Genomic DNA, 23,267 nt, shown 5'->3' on the forward strand with positions numbered 1-23,267 from the left:
CAGGCCAGAATCTAACTTGGCATAAATACATATTTTAAAAAAAACAAGAGAAAAATGGAGGGATACTCTTCATAAGTCTGGAGTCAGACAGATGAAAGAAAGAAGAACAGAAACCAGGAAAAAGAGAGACAAAGAACCTTGGGCCAAAGATCAGATATAATCAATGAAGCTACATGGATTTATGCCAGGTGGGGATCTGGCCCATTATGAATGCTGAGAGTTAATGAAAATGAGACAACAAAAAATGTTTAAAAATATCAGGGTGGGGCAGAAGCTCGTTAAAATTATTAACAAGATAGATATCTATTGTTTTTAAAAATATTTTTCATTCAATAATTTTTTTAATTTGTCACATTCTTGTCATACATTATCAGAATCCCAGTCTGGGGCCTGGTCATGAACATAAAGGTTAGAAGCTATGGAGGTTCTCTCACCCCTAGTCTATCAAATGTTCAATGAATGAGTCACCAGTATGGCTACAGCAGGACTGACTTCCCACATTATTTATCTCTGTTTTACAATACATAGAATTAGTACTGTATACTGCATATTTTAAACATAATGAACACATAAAAGAGAACATCCTTTATGGGACTCAAATCTTCAACATCATGAACACTGTGGCCCTGATCCAGCAAAATATTTAGCACCTGCTTAACTTTAAGCCCAAGAGTAGTCTCATTGAAGTCAATCAACATGAAACTGCCATAACAGAGAAAAAGGTTTTAAAAGCTTCACTCCACACCTGCTTCTTCTTCGTCCTCCTTGTTTCCCTCCTTGTTCTCACTGGCTCTGTCCTAGTGCTTAATTTGTAATGAAAGAGGCGCCAGGGCTCAAGCAAGATTTTTACATTCATAACTGATGCAGGAAGCCCAGAGGTGCTGGGGCTCTGAACTGCCAAGCCTAGAGGTACCAGAACTGAGCCCTGGCAAGCCCTGGCACAAATTAAACACTGCTCTGTCCCCTTCAACTCTTTCCCTTCAGCTTTCCATTTAGCTTATCATCACCAAAGTCAATCCATATACACACACAAAAAAGCATGGAAATAACATGACATGTCCTGCCCTTATGTTGTTCACTCCACTTGTGTGTTACACCACTTTCCTCTACCCTGTGTCTGTTTTATCTGTTAGATTGTCAGCTCTTCGGGGCAGAGATTGTCCATTGTTCTGTGTTTGTACAGTGCCTAGCACAACGAGCCTGTTCTCGGCTGGTCCCTAGGCACTACCACAACAAACATGATGAATAATAATGATTAGTAAAAAAAAAAATGAATACTGGTTATGGAGCCAAGGCTGTGAAGTGTTGAACACATTGAGCATACTCCCATTGCAATTGTAGGGAGTTGAGGACACTCAGCACCTCAGAGGATCAAGCCCTATGTGATTGATTATGTTAACCTATGACAAATTGGGACTTGATTCTTCCCTGCCTTTCACCTTATATAGTCACTGATCCCTGTGGAATGTGGGTGATTTGCACAGGTGCAAGACAGGGAATACTCAGGCCCATTGGTGCTTTAAAAGTACATGCCGATTTTAGCAATATTTTAATTGTTCAAAAGTGTTGATTTTTCCAACTCTCATTAAGAAAGAGAGAGAGGGGCATTTTTGTGAGCAGCAAAATGCTTTGTACCATTATTCCACCAAAACGTATAGCTAAAACACCTTTTTTCTTTCACGTAAAATATGCAGGTATCAAAATATTCAGCGGACTATTGCAACAGAGAGGCCAGAGGATGATGCTGTTGTTAACAACAGAGCCGAGAGGCTCTCCATTGGAGGAGGAAGTGACTCTGAGGCAGACTTTTCCCAGCCAAACTCAGGTATGGGAGAGGAAGCTATTAACAGCACGTGGCACCAGCTGTCGCTCCATTCTGGGAAACAAGCTGGATACATCACGGTGCCCTGATGAAGACTCAGGCTTCAGTACTTTATGGCAGAAATGGCTAAGTGAAAGGAAAGAGAGTATAGAGCATGAATAGACCCCTCAGAAGGAAATAAGCAAGTGTTAGGGGGCTTTTTTAATGAGTCCTTACATAGACAAAGTGTTTTTACTATATATTGGGTTTGAATGTACAGGTATTATACATGAAAATGGAGAAAGTGCCTATTTTCTCAAGCTTGCAGTTACAGTAACTACACTATTTCATGTTGGTGATAGTGTGATTGTGACACTATGGGGGTTAACCCAGATCAGCCAGGGGTTGTGTCACTGCCTGTCCTGTAACCTTGGGGGCATCTGTGCTGTGCAGGTTTGGCTCAGAGCCCCAACAAGTAGTCTGCTCACAGCACAATTATTTCACCCTGGTTCCCACCAGCATGGTTACTCTTTGCAGGGTGTCACCAACAGCCCCTTGTCTCCCCAAAATAGGGTGACCTGATGTCCCAATATTCAGGGCTTTGTCTTATATTGGTGCCTATTACCCCCCACCCCGTCCCGATTTTTCACACTTGCTATCTGGTTTGGCTGAGGACCCATATTTCATATTAATCCACTGCACTGATATGGTTCTGTAATAAGATAAGAATAAGTTTATTAACAAAGAAGATAGATTTAAATGGTCTCAAGTAAGAATGAAAGAGATAGGAAAGATTAGAAACAAAACATGCCTTCTAGTGTCTAAAACTTAATTCTAGCAAGTTACAGTCTTGGTCTAGACAAGGTGGGGGAGGTAATATCTCTTATTGGATCAACTTCTGTTGGTGAGAGAGACAAGCTTTTGAGAACTCTGTGTGGCTCAAAAGCTTGTCTCTCTCACCAGCAGAAGTTGGTACAATAAAAGATACTATCTCACCCACCTTGTCTCTTGAATATCCTGGGACTGACATGGCTACAACTGCACTGCATACAAGCTTGGTCTAAGCAGATTTCTTATCTATAGTGACTTCTCAGAGACTTTCTCAGATTACAATAGCTCTGATCCCTTTCGTCCATCCGGTGATAGCTTATTGCTTCTGCTTATATCTTCCCAAAGTTCTTTGACTCTGTTTCAAGAGGCAGAAAGGTTTCCTGGGGATCCATCCTCCATGGAGATTGTTAAGTGGTTATCTCCCCCCACTTGCTCGGCTAATGGATTTGTTTACCTTTCATGTAAATGTCCTTTTCATTGTCTTTGGTCACACCTTGCTTAATTTACATTGGAGATACAGTCAAGCCGGAGAAACAACATTCCTTTGTCTAGAACAGGCTGGGTTTAGGCACTGTCTGCCACTTACATTTTAGGAACACATTTCAAGCACACATCTATAACTCTTTATACATCACCCACACAGACAACACACAATAATATTAATGACCGGCATGTTACCATTTTGCATATGATATCTTACACGACACCTTTTAGATACAGATTATGATAACGAGTTGGGGCAATGAGTATGTCAGGTGTGATGAGAGTTATTGTACTGTGTGCCAACATCCAGTTGGCGGTGAGGGGCTTCCTGGGTCACAGTAATTTTGATATTATGGGCCAAATTTGAAAAGGCCAGCCCTCCCTTCTGCATGCATATCTTGTGCCCATAAAATGTTCATCCACATTTTTGCACCTGCAATTGAACGACAAGTGCAAAGCTGAGTGCTTGCATCGCTAAATGCTTGATTGCAGGTGCAAGTCACCTGGGGAGAAACACAAGCACTCAGACTTGTGCCTGCATTTCACTTTGTGGACACACACAAAAAATGGGTGTGTGTTTAGTTAGTTAAACTTGTGCCTGCAACATGGGCAATCAATACTCTGAAAATTCACACCTATGGCAGGGTTGCCACCTGATTATGTCTATTATTACATCTATCACCTCTTTTCCTCCTTCTCCTGTGTTTGCATGCTGTTACTGGCTAGTCCTTATTAGCAGGAAATAGCCTGCATGACCTATGGTTCAACTCCTTTTATGTCTCCTGGAAGAGGAAAGCCTATTCAGAGTGAATATTTAATCTATGCTTTTTTTAAAAATAGCTTTGTTAAATATTTAGTTTTGTCTATTATTAGCCTGAATCTTTATTTCTTTTTCCTTTAAAATCACTATAAGTCATAACCAAAAGTACTTCACATGATATATAACCACTTTTGTACTCATTTGTATTGCAATTTTTATGATTCAGTTTAACTGAACTTCTGTATAGAGAATCATACCTGATCCCACCTGCTAATAGTTAATTGAGATGGAAATGGTATATGATTTGTGTTCTATTACTACTTATATTACTTGTAATATTAAGTTGGATACATATTTACAGTAGACATACAGTATTACTGTTACCTATATACAGTATTATTATGGCGGGAGGGATAGCTCAGTGGTTTGAGCATTGGCCTGCTAAACCCAGGGTTGTGAGTTCAATCTTTGAGGGGTCCATTTAGGGATCTGGGGCAAAAATCTGTCAGGGACAGTACTTAGTCCTGCTGTGAAGGCAGGGGACTGGACTCAATGACCTTTCAAGGTCCCTTCTAGTTCCATGAGATAGGTATATCTCCATATAATAAATTCAAAGGTTACTTACATAATAAAATGTTAAATTAATAATAATGCTGCCAGGAATCATTCACATAAATGGTGGTTGGATTTGATTTAATATGCCTTTTCTTTCCTTTTTTTTTAATAAAAAAGAACTATCAACTGTGGCATGTGTCTTTGCTATATATATTGTTTGACTGTGGAGAGAGGAAAAAAATTTAGCATTTGGTACCAATTTTTTAATTTAAAGGGAAATCCACAGGGATGTGTGAATATCCACAAATAAAGGTGCACTGTCATATCCTCAGGTGAAATAAATCAGTTTAACTCCATTGGAGTCAGGAGAGCTATATCACAAAGTCTTTTTTCACAGTCTTAAGTGGACAGAATGATAAGGTGTAATTATAGATAGAAAAGTGATTGTCAACATTATATTATGTAGTTCTGTATTCATTCTCTTGATGACTTCCACATCAGATTTGTTCAGACTGTAGGTCAAAAACTGATCTTGGTTTAAAAGCATCAGTGCTGCAAACTGAGCCTAGAGCCCAAAACCTCATGTGTGTTCTTCCCACTCTAAATTCATCAACAGTAAGAAAGATTCTACAATCAGAACTTAGCTGACAGTATTGGATCAAATCTTCAGCTGGTGTAAGCTAGTAGGGTTACATTGATTTATTGAAGTAAATGGAGCTATGTCAGTTTATACCAGCTAAGGATGTGGCCCAGAATTTATAACATACAATGTAGAAAATCATCCAGCTCTCATTCCTGTAGCTGTATTTGCCCTGCAGTGCTAACCACAGGGAAAACTTTTGTCATTCACGTGAGTAGATATGACTCAAAGACACAAAGAGAGTGGATGCCATTTTTACATAGTCACTTGGATGACCATAGCCTCACTTTAAGATTAAAAAGAAGTCGCACAATATGGTGGAGTGGTGGGGTGGGCTTTGCTGGTACTGGCAGAGGAGATAAGAATGACACTATTTGTGTTGTATTTTCTGTTATGTGTACTAGTCAATTGTTTTACTTTTATTTTCAGAAATTAGAAGAGAAGGGTCCCTTTCTCCAGTGAATTCTCAAAAAATCACCTTGCTGCTACAGTCTCCAGCTGTAAAGTTCATCACCAACCCCGAGTTCTTCACTGTGCTGCACGCAAACTATGTAAGCACCAGTATCTCACCGTCTCTCACTCCTGCCTTCTGGGTCAAAAGGAAGAGCTCTGGACCTCTTATAAGAGTGCACAGTGGGTATGTCTACACTGCAATGTAAGCCCAGGGTTCAAACTCAGGCTCCAGCCTAACCCCTCTTCCATTTACTTACAAATCGCACTAACCCAGGCTCAAGGGGGTGGAGGGTTAAGCCTGAGTCGAGCCAGGACCCCAGGGTTCAAGCCCTATTGCTTTGCAGTGTAGACGCAGCCCCATTGGACCCATTCTCTGGGAATCCACCAAAAGTATTCCACAATCCCATGGGTCAACTTTCTTTGTCCTCTGGACAGTCAAGTTTGAACAGTCAAGTTTTCCTACACTGCACCATGAACAAAGGGATAGAATGGCCACACTTTCAGAGAGTGCTAGGAAGTATGGAATATGAGTGGTTGAACTCAGGCCCGCATAATGCAGTGAAGATCCTGGAACCCCATGTTGGGACCCAGGGTTTAACAATTCCTAACCTGGGATTACAAATGAGTGTAGACATTCAAGCCCTAGGTTAACAAACCCAAGGTCTGCTAACTGGAGTTCTACTAACCCTGGGTTTACATTGCACTGTAGACATACCCAGTCCTTAATTCCCTGACTCAGAATTCAATTGTCCTTTATGTGAACTGGACCAGGTTGGATGTAGCATGCCTACACTACCACACAGGGAACTCTTGAGGGGATTCTGCCTCAGAGAGGAATTCCCTGGCACCTCACAGGCCTGCCCCCACTACTTGTTCCCTTTCAGAAGGTGCAGCCTACTCCCCATGTGTCTGGCCAGTTCTACTGTCTGGTGCAGAGGAAGCTGGGGTCCTAGCCCTGCCTCCTCCCCACCCCTTTTGCATCCTTCTGCTTCAGGTGTCCAGAAACCTCTATTGAATCCCTCTTCTCGTGGCCTTGCACAGCAGCTGGAAGGCTTCTTGCATCCTCTGCAATTTGTACACTCAAGCAGCTGGGCACAACCTAGCACTCAGTGAGCAATTACAGACTAGGGATGATGCAGCTCTCTTGGATAAAATAAGAACTGAACTGAACCTACCTCAAACCCAAACCAAACTTCTTGAAGGTTCGGAAAAGTATAGATAACTTTTTGTTCCCATTGTTGGAACGGGATTTCACTTCCTGCTTGCAACTGGGAATGAAAACAGACATGCAGTGAAAAAGCTTTAATTTCAGGCCAACTAGTAGCAGGAAGTCTGCAAAATCTCCCTGGGAAAGCCTGTTCTCCTGAGATTTCAACCCCAGTTTTCTATCCCAAAGAGGTTTGGATAATATTTGGATAAATATCCAAACATCACTTCTGAACCTTTTGAGGCTAATCCGTTACTAGTGCTGATGGGTCTTCTCTCAAAAGGAACTTAACGATTTTAAAAGCTGTCTTGAAACAAGTCTTAGTTGGTACAAGGGACAGCTCGCAAGAAGCTGAGTCCCAACTTCCTTCGTCACAAAAGTGACTAAGGCCATGGAACGCCTACATTTTGTTTACAAAGCCGTCTTTGATATTGGAGCCAGAATAGCCTGTCAACACATCTGTCAAGGCAGTCATACAAATTCCATTTGTGTAAAAATAGTGTACCACATAACTTTAGGCTTAAGGCCATTAAAACATTTTAACCACAAACTCCAAATAAAATTTAGAAGTGTTAATTAAGCCAGTGAAATCTGAGTTGGAAAATATTATCCAGCAGTGAAAGCTCAAATGGAAACACTCTTGTTTAACAGATATTTTATGTCCCTGAAGGGATAAAACTATGTGAAATTCTGGGTTTCCCTAGTGTTGCCAAGTGATACTGAAATGGTCAGTTGTAGCAGATCATGACATATCATCTGCTATGCAGTATGCTAGGACCTCAGATAGTTGCATTCAGAAAACTTTCTTAGGTTGTAACATCTTCAGGGCAGAGATCATTTCTACCTCTGTGTTTGCAATGGGGCCCCTATCCTGCTTTGGGCCTCTGGACACTGCTGTAATATAAATATTAAATAATAAAAATAACATTTAAAATGCATTTAAATGCACAGAAGGAAAGAAATTCAAAGTTACTGGGTCAGATTCTGCCCTTGTTTATATCTGCAGACATCTGAAGTAATGATATTGGAGTCAGTGAGGGGCCTTCAGCAAGCCAGTATGGCCCCAAAAGAGGGTGGCATAGACAGGGAGTGGCATGGCCAAAGCAGCCTGAGGATGTACTAAGGCAGCACATTCCTTCAGTAACTTCCACTGGAGCCCCCAGCAGAAATTAATGCTGCCCTCCCTGATGAAGCCCCTAAAAGAGGGCAGGTTGCGGTAACATTGCCTGCTCTCCCTTGGGGAGCATCCTCCCTGGAGTGAAGAGTTGCAGGGTGAAACAAACAGTTGTCATCATTACATGAGTAATTTACACGTCCCTGTGCCATCTCCGATGAACGTGACCCATTTGGGGCCCTGATCCTGCACTGAGATATGTACAGACAAACCCAACTGCAGGATTAGGGCCTGTGCATGTTTCTGTGAGATACAAATAATCAGTACTGAACATGTCTGCTTGAATGGTGACACAAATACATTTTCATGAATGTTTTCACATCTGTATGGTATCATAAGAACATAAGAACGGCCATACTGGGTCAGACCAAAGGTCCATCTAGCCCAGTATCCTGTCTTCCGACAGTGGCCAATGCCAGGTGCCCCAGAGGGAATGAACAGAACAGGTCATCATCAAGTGATCCATCCCCTGTTGCCCATTCTCAGCTTCTGGCAAACAGAGGCTAGGGACACCATCCCTGCCCATCCTGGTTAATAGCCATTGATGGACCTATCCTCCATGAACTTATCTAGTTCTTTTTTGAACCCTGTTATAGTCTACATTCACACAAACAGTACATCTCTCTGAATGTGTGATCAGTGAAATAAACACAACTGCATGTATTTCAGATGTGTGATACCCCAGAGATATGTACACTTGCTCTTGTATATCTGGCACTTTGGTACTGGTAACTACTGTGCATAGAGATATGGAATTTTCAAATTTCCAGGTGGCAATTTCTACGTCTTCACTTAGAACCTAATCCAAAGCCCATTGAAATCGATGGAAAGATTGCTGTGGATTTCAGTGGGATTTGTATCAGGCCTTAAGATTGTGTGTCATATCTGCTAGCCAAACATATTTTTGAGACACTGGAACTGATTTCCTTGTCCTGTGTTTTTCATGCCTAGAGTGCCTATCGAGTCTTCACCAACAGCACCTGCTTGAAGCACATGATTCTAAAGATCCGCAGAGATGCTCGGAATTTTGAGCGCTATCAGCACAACAGGGACCTGGTAAATTTTATCAACATGTTTGCTGACACCCGACTGGAACTTCCACGGGGTTGGGAGATCAAAACAGATCAACAGGGCAAGGTAAGAGCGCCAACACAATTAATCACTGGGTGAATTTCCACATCCTGCCGATCTCACACGAGGCTAGATGATCGTGAAGGGTTTCTTGTGAACTTAAAATTTGTGACTATCTGATTTGTATATCAGTGAGCACACAGTATTATTCCTGACAATAAAAACCTTTGTCTTAGGTTTAGCCCCTGGAAATGTCATTCTCTAAGCTATCTTCTGTCCTCACACAAGGAGACTAAGAAGTGTGGTCTGATCCATGCTAGCGTCCAGGATTGTATAATGCTATACTAGGCATTGTTAATCTTGCACCAAAAAACCCCCCAATAATCAAACACTATTCAGATTTATAATATTTGACTTAATAATGCTGACTAGGAACACTCTATCTGAATACCTCTGCCTCATACTTTGGGAGAGTTCAGATTTAGAGCCACTCAGCCGCATGGACCTGATTCTGCTCTTACTTTCAGCAGTTTTTCAGCACTGTGACTCCACTGATTTCAGAAGAGTTATATCTGATTTATGTCACTGTAACTGAGAGGAGAAATGGGCCCTGTGATTCCAGACTCAATAATGGGACTAACCAAAACATAGTCCAAACACCCACAAATGAGGTTGCATGTGGTAGGAAGGCAGAACTTTCCCCTAATTTTCCAGGTGCAAAGCTAAGGAGTTACCAGAATAAGGCTTGATTTTGAGGGGCTGAGCTGAAGCTCATTAGAAGTTGCAAGCACTCAGCCCTTCTTGTCATCAGGCCCATAGTGTCTAGCTCTTGGTTGTCCATTTAAAAAGAAGTGATGCTGAAATCTAAGGGTCAAGTCCTGTGTGATACTGAGCACCTTCAACAGCCACTGACTTTGCTGGTAATTAAAGGTGCCAGCACCTGGCAGGAGGCACTCAGCACCTTGTAGAATCAGGCCCATAGAGCATAATCAGTATGCTCACAGCTAGAGTTGTGCATTGCACCTAGAAATGAGGGACAAGCTCCAAAAGAGAACTGGCTGGTTTTAAATTACGGTGATACCAGCTTGAATCAATTTCAAGGAATTTGGCAAATTAGTATGATAGAAACGAGTTACTGTAGGAATACAAGGAATATTGGACTAAAACTCATTAAGCTGTAAATTGTGAACTATCATGACTGCAAAATGTGGCATATATGATACGCACTATTCCCTGCTCAGTTTGTATGCTGCTTTCTCATCCCTCAACTCTTTCACCATGTTAGCTTCCTGCTTATGAATATACAGTATTCTTTTTATTACAGTCCTTCTTTGTTGACCACAACAGCCGTGCTACCACTTTCATCGATCCCAGGATCCCACTTCAAAATGGCCGTCTCCCTAATCATCTGACTCACAGGCAGCATCTCCAGCGACTTCGCAGCTACAGTGCTGGAGAGGTAACTATAGCATTAAGACCCCTTCCTAAATATATGGTATATCTGCTAGGGAAGTGGTTCTGAACTGGGGGCACGCAGAGATCTTCCAGGGGGTACATCAATTCATCTAGATCTTTATCTAGTTTTCTAACTGGCTACATAAAAAGCCCTAGCAAAGTCGAGTACAAACTAAAATTTCATACAGACGATGACTTGTTTATACTGCTCTATATAGTACACTCTGAAATGTAAGTACAATATTTATATTCCAATTGATTCATTTTATAATGATGTGGTAAAAATGAGAAAGTAAGCAATTTTTCAAGTGTGCTGTAACACGTCTGTATTTTTATGTCTGATTTTGTAAGCAAGTAGTTTTTAAGCGAGGTGACACTTCGGGTACACAAGACAAATCAGCCTCCTGAAAGTGGTACAGTAGTGTGGAAAGGTTGAGAGCCACTATGCTAGGGCACCTGAGGGTTCTTATTTTTAGCTTTTGAGAAGCAGATGCATCTTAAAAGTGTTTGGAATTTCACCCCAGTAATCCCATTTGGCTAAAGAAAAATCTCATCCCTGATTTACTGTTCTCCTCTCCAGGGCCGGCGCAACCCATTAGGCGACCTAGGTGGTCGCCTAGGGCACTATAATTTGGGGGGCAGCGACCGCGGCGGTATTTCGACGGCGGGACCTTCCACCACCTCTGTGGGGGGCGGCATTTCGGGGCGGGACCTTCCGCCACCTAGGGCGGCAGAAAAGCTGGCGGCGCTCCTGCTCCTCTCAGCTCCTTAATCTTAGTCTCCCTGAACCCTGAGTTCTCCTTTTCTCCTCACAAGTCTTCATGCTATCAGCCCTGTATCTGCCATTTCCTTGATACTGACTCTGCTGACCCACTCATTCATGCATTTGTCACTTCATACCTTGAACATTGAAACTCCTTTCCCATGGCCTCCCAAAGTCACTTGTATCCAAATTCCAGTCTGTTCAGAATGCTACAACACTCCTATATATTCTACCAGTATACCCAGCAGTACTTCACCCTCAAGCTGAAAACCTCCTTTGCCTCTGAATCTGCTATGGATTCACTCACCATGTGTTCAAAGCCCTTCATGGCCATGCTCCAATTACCTCCATGATATCATCTCTTCCTATACTCTCAGCTGCTCTCTTTGCTCTGACAGTTATGGCTTCTTTCCATCCCCCTACCCACCTGTGCTTCCACTGTCTCAGCTACTGTATATAGCTCAATCTGCTCACTTCCCTCTGGCATATATTGGTCCTGATCCTCCACGGGGATAAATTGGAATAGCTCCATCACCAGGAGAAGGTCTGGACCATTAATGACAGCCCTTCACCACTCTTAATCTATTGCTCTCCTATACTCAGACACCTTCTTATTGTAACATCCATCATTGTAACTTGGGTGTGTTCTGAGGTATCTGTAGGACATCCACAAAATAAAGTGACACTTGACTGTGGAAGAGGAAGACTTGGGGGAAAAGAGAAGTACAATAAAGGCAAAGAAAACTTGAGATCACATGATGCAGCCCTAGCGTGGGTAGCAGATGCATTTGGGATAGTGAAACAGAATACAGACATGCGAGGAATAACAGCACCATTCTATCTTAGGCTAGGTCTACACTACAGCGGGGGGTCGACCTAAGATACGCAACTTCAGCTACGTGAAAAGCGTAGCTGAAGTTGCATATTTTAGGTCGACTTACCTGGCTGTGAGGACGGCGGCAAGTCGACCGCTGCAGTGCCGCCGTCGACTCCGCTGCCGCCTCTTGCCGCGGTGGATTTCCGGAGTCGACGGCAGAGAGATCAGGGATCGATTTTATCGCGTCTTCACTAGACGCGATAAGTCGATCCCCAATAGATCGATTGCTACCCGCCGATCCGGCGGGTAGTGAAGACGTGCCCTGACACCTGTCTTTTGCACACTTTAAAATATCCCTTATATCTGAAGGGTTTTAATAGGTTGTTTTGTGGCTTTTTATCTTTCAAAAGATAGTGGCTTCATATTTCTTTCTTGCTAGAGTATTCATCAAACAGCCTGTCTATAGCAGGATGTAGACATTTGACCTTCTCTAATACAAATCAACCAAACTGATAAGACAATGGAAATAGATTTTGAAGGAAGACGCAGTGTTTGAGGTTCTGGCCAGGGTTTAATAAAATCAAGGCATCCAATACGATTATGGCCTGACAGTTCAGCAACTCACTGTGACACTAGTATCTGATAAGATAGTGTCCCTAGCTTGTGTAGTAATGTATGCTGAGGTGTGTTTCCATGCTGCTAGATTACAGACGATAGGCTTTATGATACTGAAATCATTTCAAATAATCTTTTATCTGTTGCATGGAGATCACATTCCCCACTGCACGGTGTGGAGGGGATGACGGGAGCATAAATCCCACTCCAGGCCCAAATGATAGTGGAGGCCAGGATGCTAAAGCAGCAGCATTTCTCTCCCACCTGCAGAACTGCACATGGTAGAGGCTTTTTAGGGTTTCAGGGGAAGACGGGGGAACAAGTTGGGAGTGGGTCCCAGCCAAGGGAACAGCTGTTGTATTCATCATCCTCTCCCAGAAAACCAGCAGGAAAATTCCTAGGGGAGTTAATATTGACCCTATCAATGTTAACTCCAGCAGGATCATGCTGTGCCATCCAGCCCCCTTGGAGAGGCTGTTTTGGACTAGTGGATGGGATTGGAGGCAATAACAGCACTGCTCCTGAGGTATCAGTACTGGTAGGGGAGAGAGAGCACTGGAGGGTTGTGTGGATTTTCCCATCATGGGTGAATAAGGCAACATATTTTTTTTCAAATGTTCACATAAATTTGTCAATGAATTTGCTTCTGTCATGCCTACTACCCTGACTTAGTGATCGATTTCTGCCAACACCATAGCACTGAATTTTGCTGTTTGCAGTGTTGTTGTTTAGCTATGTTGGTGCCAGGATATTAGAGAGACAAAGTGGGTGGGATAATATCTTTTATTGGACCAACTTCTTCTGGTGAATAAGACAAGCATTTGAGCAACACAGAGCTGAAGAAAACCTGACCTGAAGAAGAGGTCTGTGTCACTCGAAAGCTTGTCTCTTTCCCCAGCAGAAGATGGTCCAATAAAAGATATTCCCTCACCCACCTTCCATCTATAATTGAGTTTTGCTACCATGCCTGGTTCACAAAAAGCAAATCTGAAAGTTGTGCACACAGTAATGCATGCTAGTGGAAGCATTTGCACTGAAAGTGCTTCCACATTCATCCAACCAGGGAACAGAAACAGAAATATTTGCCAAACCTCTCAAACACGTGCAGCTCATATATCAAGGACTGGCAGAGAACTATCCACTATAAATCCATAAAGTTGTTTAAGAGAAAGAGACAGAGGAAAAAAAACCCAGATGAAACAGTCTAATACTGTTAAATAATGAGAATACTGTTGAATAATTAATACATTTGAGGAAATTGCAAACTATTCCTGGGGTCTGATGCCCAATGGAAAGACTCCCATTGACTTTTGTGGGCTTTGGATCAGGATCTAAAAGCCCACTCTTTACAGAGCAGAAGATTCTAGCGCCAAAACAAATTTACCAAGAGCAATAGGTTTCATACCATGATAGCTGTTGTTAATATGAATGGGATATGTTTTTGTCCTATAAATGATGCCCATAGGGAAATTCCAGAGACTCACTTAGGTTTCAGAGAGAAGAACAACATGTCAAAACACGCTTCCCCCTGGCCACTTGCCAGCTGCTTGAAGTTCTGCTGGCTCCTCTGCTGAACAGCAAGGAGAGCCCTCTAAACAGCAGGAGAGAAGCAAACTGGAGATTTTAAAGATCTGTCAGCATCAATTAAATAAATCAACTGTTTCTCATTCTCCTCCTCAACTTAATGAAGGGCAATTATGGTCTTTGCACTGAGAGTAAAGGATAGGGATATAATTAATGCCAGTCAGCATGGCTTTATGGAAAATAGGTCTTGTCAAACAGTTCTGATTTCATTCTTTGATGTGATTAGATGTTTGATAAATGTAACTGCATAGAGGTAATATACTTAGAATTTTGTAAGGCATTTAACTTCGTACCACACAACATTCTGATTAAAAAAATAGCGCTATACAATATCAATAAAGCACTTATTACATGGATTAAGAACTGGCTAACAATGACAGATCTCAAAAAGTAGTTGTCCATGGGGAATCATCATTGAATGGGGGAAGGATGTTCTAATGGGGCTCCTTGGGGATCAGTACTAGGCCCACGCTGTTCAACATTTTCATCAGTGATGTGGAAGTAAATATAAAATCACCGCTGATAAAATATGTGGATAACACAAAGATTGACGGAGTGGTATATAGTGATGAGGACTGAGTAGTCCTACAGAACGATCAGGATCACATAGCAAGCTGGGCCCATTCAAGCAAAATGCATTTTAAGGCAGCCAAATGGAAAGTTATACATCTAGGAACAAGGAGTGCAGGCTATACCTAGAGAATGGGGAGGCTGTATCTAAAAAAAACAGTGACTATGAAAAAGGATTTAGGGTGATAGTGGAAAAGCAACTGAACGTGAACTCCAGTGCGATGCTTTGGCAAGGAGGGCTAAATTAATCCTTTGATGTATAAGCAGGGGAGTAGTGAGTAGGAGTGGGGAGGTGATTTTACTGCTATATTTGGCACTGCTGAGACAGATACTGGTGTACAGTTCAGGTGTCCACATTTTTTAAAGGATTTCGAAAAAACTAGAAATGGTGCAGTAAAGAGCCACAAAAATTATTCGTGAGCTGGAGAAAATGCCTTGCAGTAAAAGGGTTAAAAGCCTGCAAGGTTCAATATAGTTGCCCTTGAATCAAAACCTCACATTTTAGCATCTCAAATGTACTTCTAAGTTAAGCCTCGCTTATGAGATTGGAACATACAAATACGACTTCCCGATTAAGTCAGCTTTCTTCACCTTCATATGTAAATAGCATTCTCTGGAAAACTTAGAGATAATAATTATACAGCTTTTATTGATGGGTCACTATTGCTTCTAAGCTCTTCTATACAAAGCCGTACCACAACTGCCAACAGACAGACCTTTCCAAAATGCACCTTCCTCCTTAATCTGTGCCTCATATTTCATATAAAAACATATTGTGAATATTCTGGAACACCTTCCTATTCCTATTCCACTCCACAAAATTGATTGACTCAAAAATTGTTCACTCATATTCCTGTTTTTCTCTTGCAATGAACTATCTTCCTAAATTAAAGACCTTTGTAATGGCTTTTGATGTCCATTTTTAAGCTTCTTGATCGTCAGTAGCATTATGTAGATTATCCTGTAAAACTTCTACAATTTTGGGTGCAAGGGCATTCATTTGCCCCTTTCTGCAGAGCAAAAAGGTCAAGGCTAATCCCAGCTACCTTTAAAAAACTTTATAGGCCAGATACTCAGCTAGTGTAAATTGGTGGTGTTCTACTGAAGTCAACAGCTAAAGACTAGAGGACAGTCTATGCCTAGAATCCTGCTACACCTCCAGAAATCAAAACAGATCAGTAGCAATGGTGAAGTGTCACCATTCTCTCCAGTTTGCTTCCCTTCTGGAATGGCCACTGCCATTGTATGTTGACAGGGCATACTAGAGCTTATAAATTTACCTTAAAAAAAACAGGTAGGAATTTGAGCTGAAACCAGTGGCCACCCATGGTGGAGAGGCACCAGAGGGAGTAGATGGATATTGCATGCTCACCACCTCAAACAGTGATGGACAGATGGCAGAACTCAAATGGGCAGCAGATGCACATTTCTAGCGATGACTACAATAAATCACAAATGCAGAGTCCAAAGAAGAAAGAAGAGAAGCTGCTATGGTGGATTTGGGCACTGAAGGAGTTCTCAGCTATCTGGTTGCATTCTACAAGGGGAAACGCAAGGCTGTTTAAGGTGTATAAATCAGTCAAATTGTCCAGCACTAGATGAGTCAGGATGCTAAATCATTAGCACTGTCACTTTTTAAGACACTGGAAAATAATCTGATAATCTGAGTTAATTAATTCAATTAGAAAGTCAGGACAGACAACACTATTGTAATTAAATGATTAATTGGAGCTATTAATTGTCCTACATGTGGCTAAAGACAGAAAGAGGGAGAATAGAGAAAAGAGAAGAGGAAAGCTAATTAGATTACTTCGAATTTTTCTGCTATCTAGTCATAGCTACGATCAAATGGGACCACTTGTGAGAGTAAAACTGCATAATGTGTAAGTGTAATGTCAAGGCCCAAACATGGCAAAGCCCAACCAGTGATGGCTAAGTGATAACAATGGGAGAAGAAGAGGAGTACAATTTACACAATTGGATGATTTATTCTGTAAGGTTGCATGTGTATCTGGTTAGTTCTGATTCTTAATTTTATTTGTCTTGGGCTAGGTCTACACTACCCGCCTGAATCGGCGGGTAGAAATCGACCTCTCGGGGATCGAATTATCGCGTCTCGTCGGGACGCGACAATCGATCCCCGAATCGACGCTCTTACTCCACCAGCGGAGGTGGGAGTAAGCGCCGTCGACGGGAAGCCGCGGAGGTCGATTTTGCCACCGTCCTTACAGCGGGGTAAGTCGGCTGCGATAAGTCGAATTCAGCTACGCTATTCGCGTAGCTGAATTTGCGTATCTTAAATCGACCCCCCCCCCGCCCATAGTGAAGACATGCCCTTGTACTACTTGTTTTCTCTACAGTGTTTTGTTTCCTTTTAAGTCATTTTTTCCATTCCTCCCCACCCATATGTACATCCCCTTCATCTCTTTCTGGTTTGGGAGAATAGGATCAGGTACATGGGCTGGAGCAAATCAGTAGAAAGCTAATAAGAGGAAGTGAATTATGAGAGGGGATATCAAGACGAGGACTAGCTCAGTAAGGCTGTTACAGGCACAGGCTGGTGAGGAAAAGACATGGTGGTGAGGCTTGAGAGGGAGAAGGAGGCAAAGGGACTAGGAAGAAGAGTTAGCAAAGCATGGGCACAAAGGAAGGAAATTGTCCTATAAATGCATGAAAATAACTTTAACAAAACTTGTTAGATCCTGAGGAATGGGACTATGAAGGCAGAAATAGTACATTGCATCTCCCTGTGTCTTCAGAACAACTGTAGGGTTAGATAAAGTTGTTTATGATGAGAGGTGGCCATTCTTACAGCCAAACTTTTCATTACCCCTATGCAGCTTTCCAAAATCATTAACCCAATAAATGTTTAAAATAGCAACAATCCCCACAAGATTAGTTGTTGCTTAATGTAATTACACCCTAGATGACTTCCTGGAGAGTTAAATAATAAACTTGTCTTTAAAAACAAGATGAATTTTGCCAAGATTATCACACCAGTACATTAAACACTTTGGGCCTGATCCTCTTCTCACTGACTCTGGGGTAAATTGAGAGTAACTCCACTGAAATGAGTAGCATGTAAAACTGGTGTAAGTGAGATCAAAAGCAGGCAGTTTCTTATGGTGAAAAAAATGTACAATATGCTGTAGCAGCAGTGTTGTGTTTTCAATTACAATACATTTAATTAGTGTGTTGAATTAGTGCCAAGGTTTTTTTCTTGTTTAACATGCATATTGTCTAATGCTCGCTACCTATGTTTTATATGTGACTTGTTAGTCACATTTAGCTGCTCTGTTTTCATATATAGCCACTTGGAAGACCTGATATTTGGCAGTAATACTGAAATCTGATTGGCATTGTCCAGAGCTTGGATTCAAAGCTAAGAATCTAAAATACTGGAATATGGGCAATTTCGTTCTGAAGTTCTTGCCAAGCAGTACAATTCGTTGAATATTAAATAAGCAACTATCACCTCAGCATTTTGGGAATTGGTGTTTTCATGCATCTTTGGCCTGATTCTGATTTGTTATCAATGTAAGCTTCAGTATAGAGTTACTTTGGATTAACACACATGTAAGTGAGAGACGATTCAGGCTCCATTCTATTTTCTCTCTTTTTTTATTATTTTTTATGGCAGAGGTTTACACATTTGTTCAGGGAGTAAGCCCTATCTCCTCTAATATTTGTCAGCAATCTGTCAATACTTATGTTATCTTCACTATCTGAGCACCTCCCCCAAACCTTAATATATTTATCCTCACAACATCCCTGTGATGTACAGAAGTACTATTATTCCTATTTTACAGATGGGGAACTGAGATGCAGAGAGACTGAGGGCTTGTCTACACAGGAACACTCAAAAATTAATCCAAATTAACTAACAATGTGAATTTAAAGTGGATTAGTTAAATTGCATTAAACCCCTGTATTAGTACTTTAATTCAGAATTAAAGTAGCCTTAATTTGGTTTACATTAGAAGTGAATTAAAATAAGCCAAATTAAGACCACTTTAATTCTGAATAAGGGTGTTCATACAGGGCTTTAGTGCAGTTTAAATTCACACCTTTAATTAATTTGGATTAATTTTCGTGAGTGTCCTTGTGTAGACAAACCGTAAGAACCAGATTTACAAAGGTGTTTATGCTCCTAAAAGTGCAGATACGTGTCTAATGGAATTTACAAAAGAACCTAAGCAGGTTCCTCACTCCCATTGAAGTCAGTGGGAGTTCAGTGCCTAACTTGTCTAGGTGCTTTCTTTTAAATCCCACTAGGCATCTATCTGCATCTTTAGGAGCCTAAATACCTTTGTATACTTGGCCGTAGGTGACTTGCCCAAGGTCACACAGGAAGTCTGTGGCAGAGCAGGGAATGGCTCCTCCTCCCCTCACACCTTTCAAACTGGTGTTGGAAACTGTTTGGCTGCCAGTATGGACAAACCAAAACCATTTTCAACACCACTGCAGAAAATATGATTGAAATTTTGTGAAATATGTCCTCAGTCATGCTTTTGATGGCAGTGTTTGTTATCAGCTTATCTATGCTGGCAGCTTTTTTCAACAGTTGGAAAAAATCCAGGGCAAAGCATAGCTGACAATCACTGTCAACAGTGGGTCATTTTCCTGATGTAGACAAGGCCCAAACCAGGGACCGTGTTGGACACGTACTGCTTCTGTTTATCCACACTTTGGATAAACAGAAGCAGTGCATACGCATTCCTCTTACATATATTCATGTAAGTTACTCACATTCACTTCTGGGAGAATGTTACCCCTTTCTGTTCTGATATGTCTTTTCCTCATGTTATTACAACAATAATTTCCACCCCAGTATGTCAAATGAATATTTTAGAACCAAATTAAAGAAAAGTGTCCTTAATTTTTTTACTCAAAAAATTGCACAAACACCTGTTTCTACATGTATGTGGTATTTGCATATGCAAATGTAATAATTGAATGCAAAGGCCTGCTCTACACTTAAAAATTTGATTTGCATAACGAGGTTAATTAGGGATGTGACTTTTTACTAATACTGTTATGCCTACAAAAGATGCAGTTATACTGATATAAGGCACTTTATGAGGCACTGGTAGTTTATATTGCTTTGTCGGACTGGAATAAGTTATACACCTCTATGAGCACATATTTACCAGTATAACTGCATCAACAATGGGGAAGGGAGGAACTGCTGCTCTAACTATGCTGGCATAGCTAAAGAGGCAAAATTGTATAGTATAGACAAGGACATAGTGTGCATCCATTTGCAAACCCAGAATTATATGCCTCTTCGAAGCTGAACAAAAATTTGACCATCAGAGTGCAAAGCCATTCCTTTTTCATGAAAACTTTTGTGCTTACATTATTTCTATGGTATTAATATGCATGTTGTTGATTCCATGTGTAATTTCTCTAGACTGGGACTATGCAGCGTATATCACAGCTTTAGAATATGATGTTGAAAACTCTGTCCAATAACAGTAAAAAAAAAAAAAAAAATTGTTCCCTAAACTGAATCAGTCAATCTCATGACTCGGATTAAAGTCACAGAAGTAAAAAGACATAATAAAAGTTGTAGCTTAAAGTCTAGTTACAACATTTCTTTCTTTCCTTCTTTCATTCTAGGCATCAGAAGTCTCCCGGAATAGAGGCGTTTCTCTGTTGACCAGACCAGGCAACAGCCTAGTAACAGCTATTCGAAACCAGCACCATCATGAGACATTACCTCTTGGTAAGTAGGGCCTTCTATTTTTTTTTTCTAGAGGGGCTCCTCGGGAACATTCAACTATCCTATCCCTTATCTAGCTCTCTACCAACTCTTCCTTAATGAGGAGCCAGGGAATATTATATTGATGGTGATCACATTGTATTACTGTGTGCTTTATTCTGTATGCTGTATTATCACGATTTGACAAGTAATTTTCAGTAGCCAGTTGTCATCATCTCCAAAAGTGTCACTTGCTGCTAGAGTAAAGAAAAGCCTCTGTGGTCTTTATCTATTTCAGCTTACAATGACAAGATTGTTGCATTTCTACGCCAACCAAACATTTTTGAGATGCTGCAGGAGCGTCAGCCAAGCTTGGCCAGGAACCATGCACTCAGGTATTGATCTGTTCCAAGTTACTATGAACAGTCTCTTTAATCCTGTCCCCTGCTGGCTTTGGATCCAGCAGATAGGGTGTTCCATGGGGCCTGGAAAGAAAGAAATCCTCTCCTTATACCACTCCATGGCCATTGCTGCAGCCAGGAAGTAGCAATTCATGATGCTGATGCTTCTGCACCACATGCTCTGTAAAGGCACTGGCTGTAGATCTGTACAGCAGTGGATCCACTGGCCTCACTCCCACTTCTCCTCTGGCCTTACCTGGCCCTACCATTCAAACTCTGCTACAGGGACATCCAAGGAGCTATCTTGGAGTGTTGATTCCTTTGCATGGGCTTCTCATATTCAATTCTAACCAACAGCAGAGGAGAAGGGGGGAGCAGGATTGACCCCATAATGCTTATAAAATCAACTGTCAAATAACTCTGTTTTGTCATTCACATTAATATATAGCAATGAGAACAAAAGGTCAGTGGGGAAGTCAGTGGGACCTAGGCTCCAAAGTCACTTAGGTGCTTTGAAAAATTCACCTTTTCTGTGCACAGTATAAATGTGTAGACCCAGGTCCTTCACTATGGATGAGGAGTGTACAGTGCAGCTCAGCATTGCCCCAATCTTGAACCTGCTCTTACTATGATGGTCCCCGTCATAAACTACCAACATATCAGACAGCAGCTGATAGTGGCCCCCAGGAGCCCAGAACAGCACCCAGGGATCAGTGGGACACAGGGCAGTCCAGCCACTCCCCCTTTGCATGAATCACATCTCCAAAGTCAAAATGGGATCCTCTAAGGATATGTGTAGACTGCAATTAAAAACCCATGGCTGGCCCATGCCAGTTGACTTGGGCTTGTGGGGCTCAGGCTGTGGGGCTGTTTCACTGCAGTATAGACTTCTTGTCTTGGGCTGTAGCCTGAGGTCTGGGATCCTTCGATCTCACAGGGTCCTAGAGCCTGCAGGAGTCCCCAGCCCTGAGGTGAACCTGTTACCCCAAACAATGTATTTTGGGATATCCCTATAATAATCTGCCTATCGGCCCCATAGTCTGTTCTTCACGAGGTATGAATTTCTGGGGTTGTTAAGGAAACACTAAAAGACACGGCTATAACCTTCCGATAGAGTGATTGACACAGGCAGTATATCTTCTAAAACAAAGTATCTTTTTATTAAAGTAACTAAAAATCCCTAATACAGTGTAATCTAAAAATTCTAAATAAGACACAGTCCCTTATTGCAAATTAAAAAAACATTCAAACCACAATAGCATATAGTTTAAATGATTCTAAGAGAAGTGCTTTGCTACAAATGGCCAGTTTGTAACAAATCTCTGACCACAGGTTTTAAATTATACTTTAAGTTTTACATAAGTAAAATACAATTAAAACACACACATTTCAAGCATACACATAATACTATGCTAGACTACAAACACTAAAAATTATATTTAAAAACTGGCAGGCTTCCTTTATAAATTCTTTGGTATTCTTCTTTAGTCACTATTGCTGCTCAGCTCTGCTACTGTTGCAGTTTACTCTCAGTCAGCTCCTGTGATGGGTTGTCACCCCCAGGGTGCAGTCTGGGAGCTGTGGGAACCTCTGTGGGCTCTAACTCCTGCAGCTGGGCAGGCCTCTTTCACACTGCTTTGTTGGAGATTCAGCCAGCCTCACCAGACCCTGTTATCACCCAGCACGACAGCAGGTGGCACCACACGCCCAACTGAGTTACCTGAGTGCTTTACCTAAGCCACTCAAGGACATACAGCCAATTTCCCAGCTCCCCCACTTTGCACCTCTGCTGGAGTATAAACCCACAATTATACCATTTTACACTGCTCAGGGATCTGTACAATGTAAGCCCATTAATATAGTTTGCCTTCCCCTCAATGTGGGAAAGATATGCGCAAGAAGCTAGTGTTAACCAAGCTGAGATTTTCCCCCCGACACTTCACTCAAAATACACTGGTTAAGATAAAGCATAAAACATGTTTATTAACTACAGAAAGATAGATTTTAAGTGATAGCAAACAGATCAAAGCAAATTACCTACCAAATAATCAAAAACACAAACTACCCTAATATACTTGTTAGGATTTGAATTAGCAATTTCTCACCCTGACTGAGTTTCCACCAAGTCCATACACAGGCTAGAAATCCTTTTAGCCTGGGACCAGCACTTCCCCCAGTTCAGTCTTTGTTCCTCAGGTGTTTCCAGGAGTTCTCTTGGGTGGGGAGAGAGGCCCTGAGATGAAGTCACTCCCCGCCTTATATTGCTTTTCCATATGTCGGGAACCCTTTGTTCCAAACTCAGGTCCCAGTCCAGTTTGTGGAAAAATACAGGTACCAAAATGGAGTTCAGTGTTATGTGGTCTGGTCACATGCCCTTGCTTGC

General features: G+C 41.6%; 1 protein-coding gene across 1 annotated transcript in view; it reads left to right on the forward strand.

Moving 5' to 3' along the window:
- Positions 1 to 23,267, forward strand: part of LOC113407004 (E3 ubiquitin-protein ligase HECW1-like) — a 373,262-nt gene that overhangs the window by 291,570 nt on the left and 58,425 nt on the right. Inside the window, exons 12-17 of the mRNA XM_026654044.1 lie at positions 1,695 to 1,825; positions 5,500 to 5,621; positions 8,856 to 9,041; positions 10,300 to 10,434; positions 20,402 to 20,507; positions 20,782 to 20,878. Coding sequence (XP_026509829.1) covers positions 1,695 to 1,825; positions 5,500 to 5,621; positions 8,856 to 9,041; positions 10,300 to 10,434; positions 20,402 to 20,507; positions 20,782 to 20,878 — 777 coding nt within the window. The remainder of the gene's footprint in view (positions 1 to 1,694; positions 1,826 to 5,499; positions 5,622 to 8,855; positions 9,042 to 10,299; positions 10,435 to 20,401; positions 20,508 to 20,781; positions 20,879 to 23,267) is intronic.

Source organism: Terrapene carolina, unplaced genomic scaffold (assembly GCF_002925995.2).
Source record: "Terrapene carolina triunguis isolate 2854851 unplaced genomic scaffold, T_m_triunguis-2.0 Scaffold179, whole genome shotgun sequence".
Classification (NCBI taxonomy): Eukaryota; Metazoa; Chordata; order Testudines; family Emydidae; genus Terrapene; species Terrapene triunguis.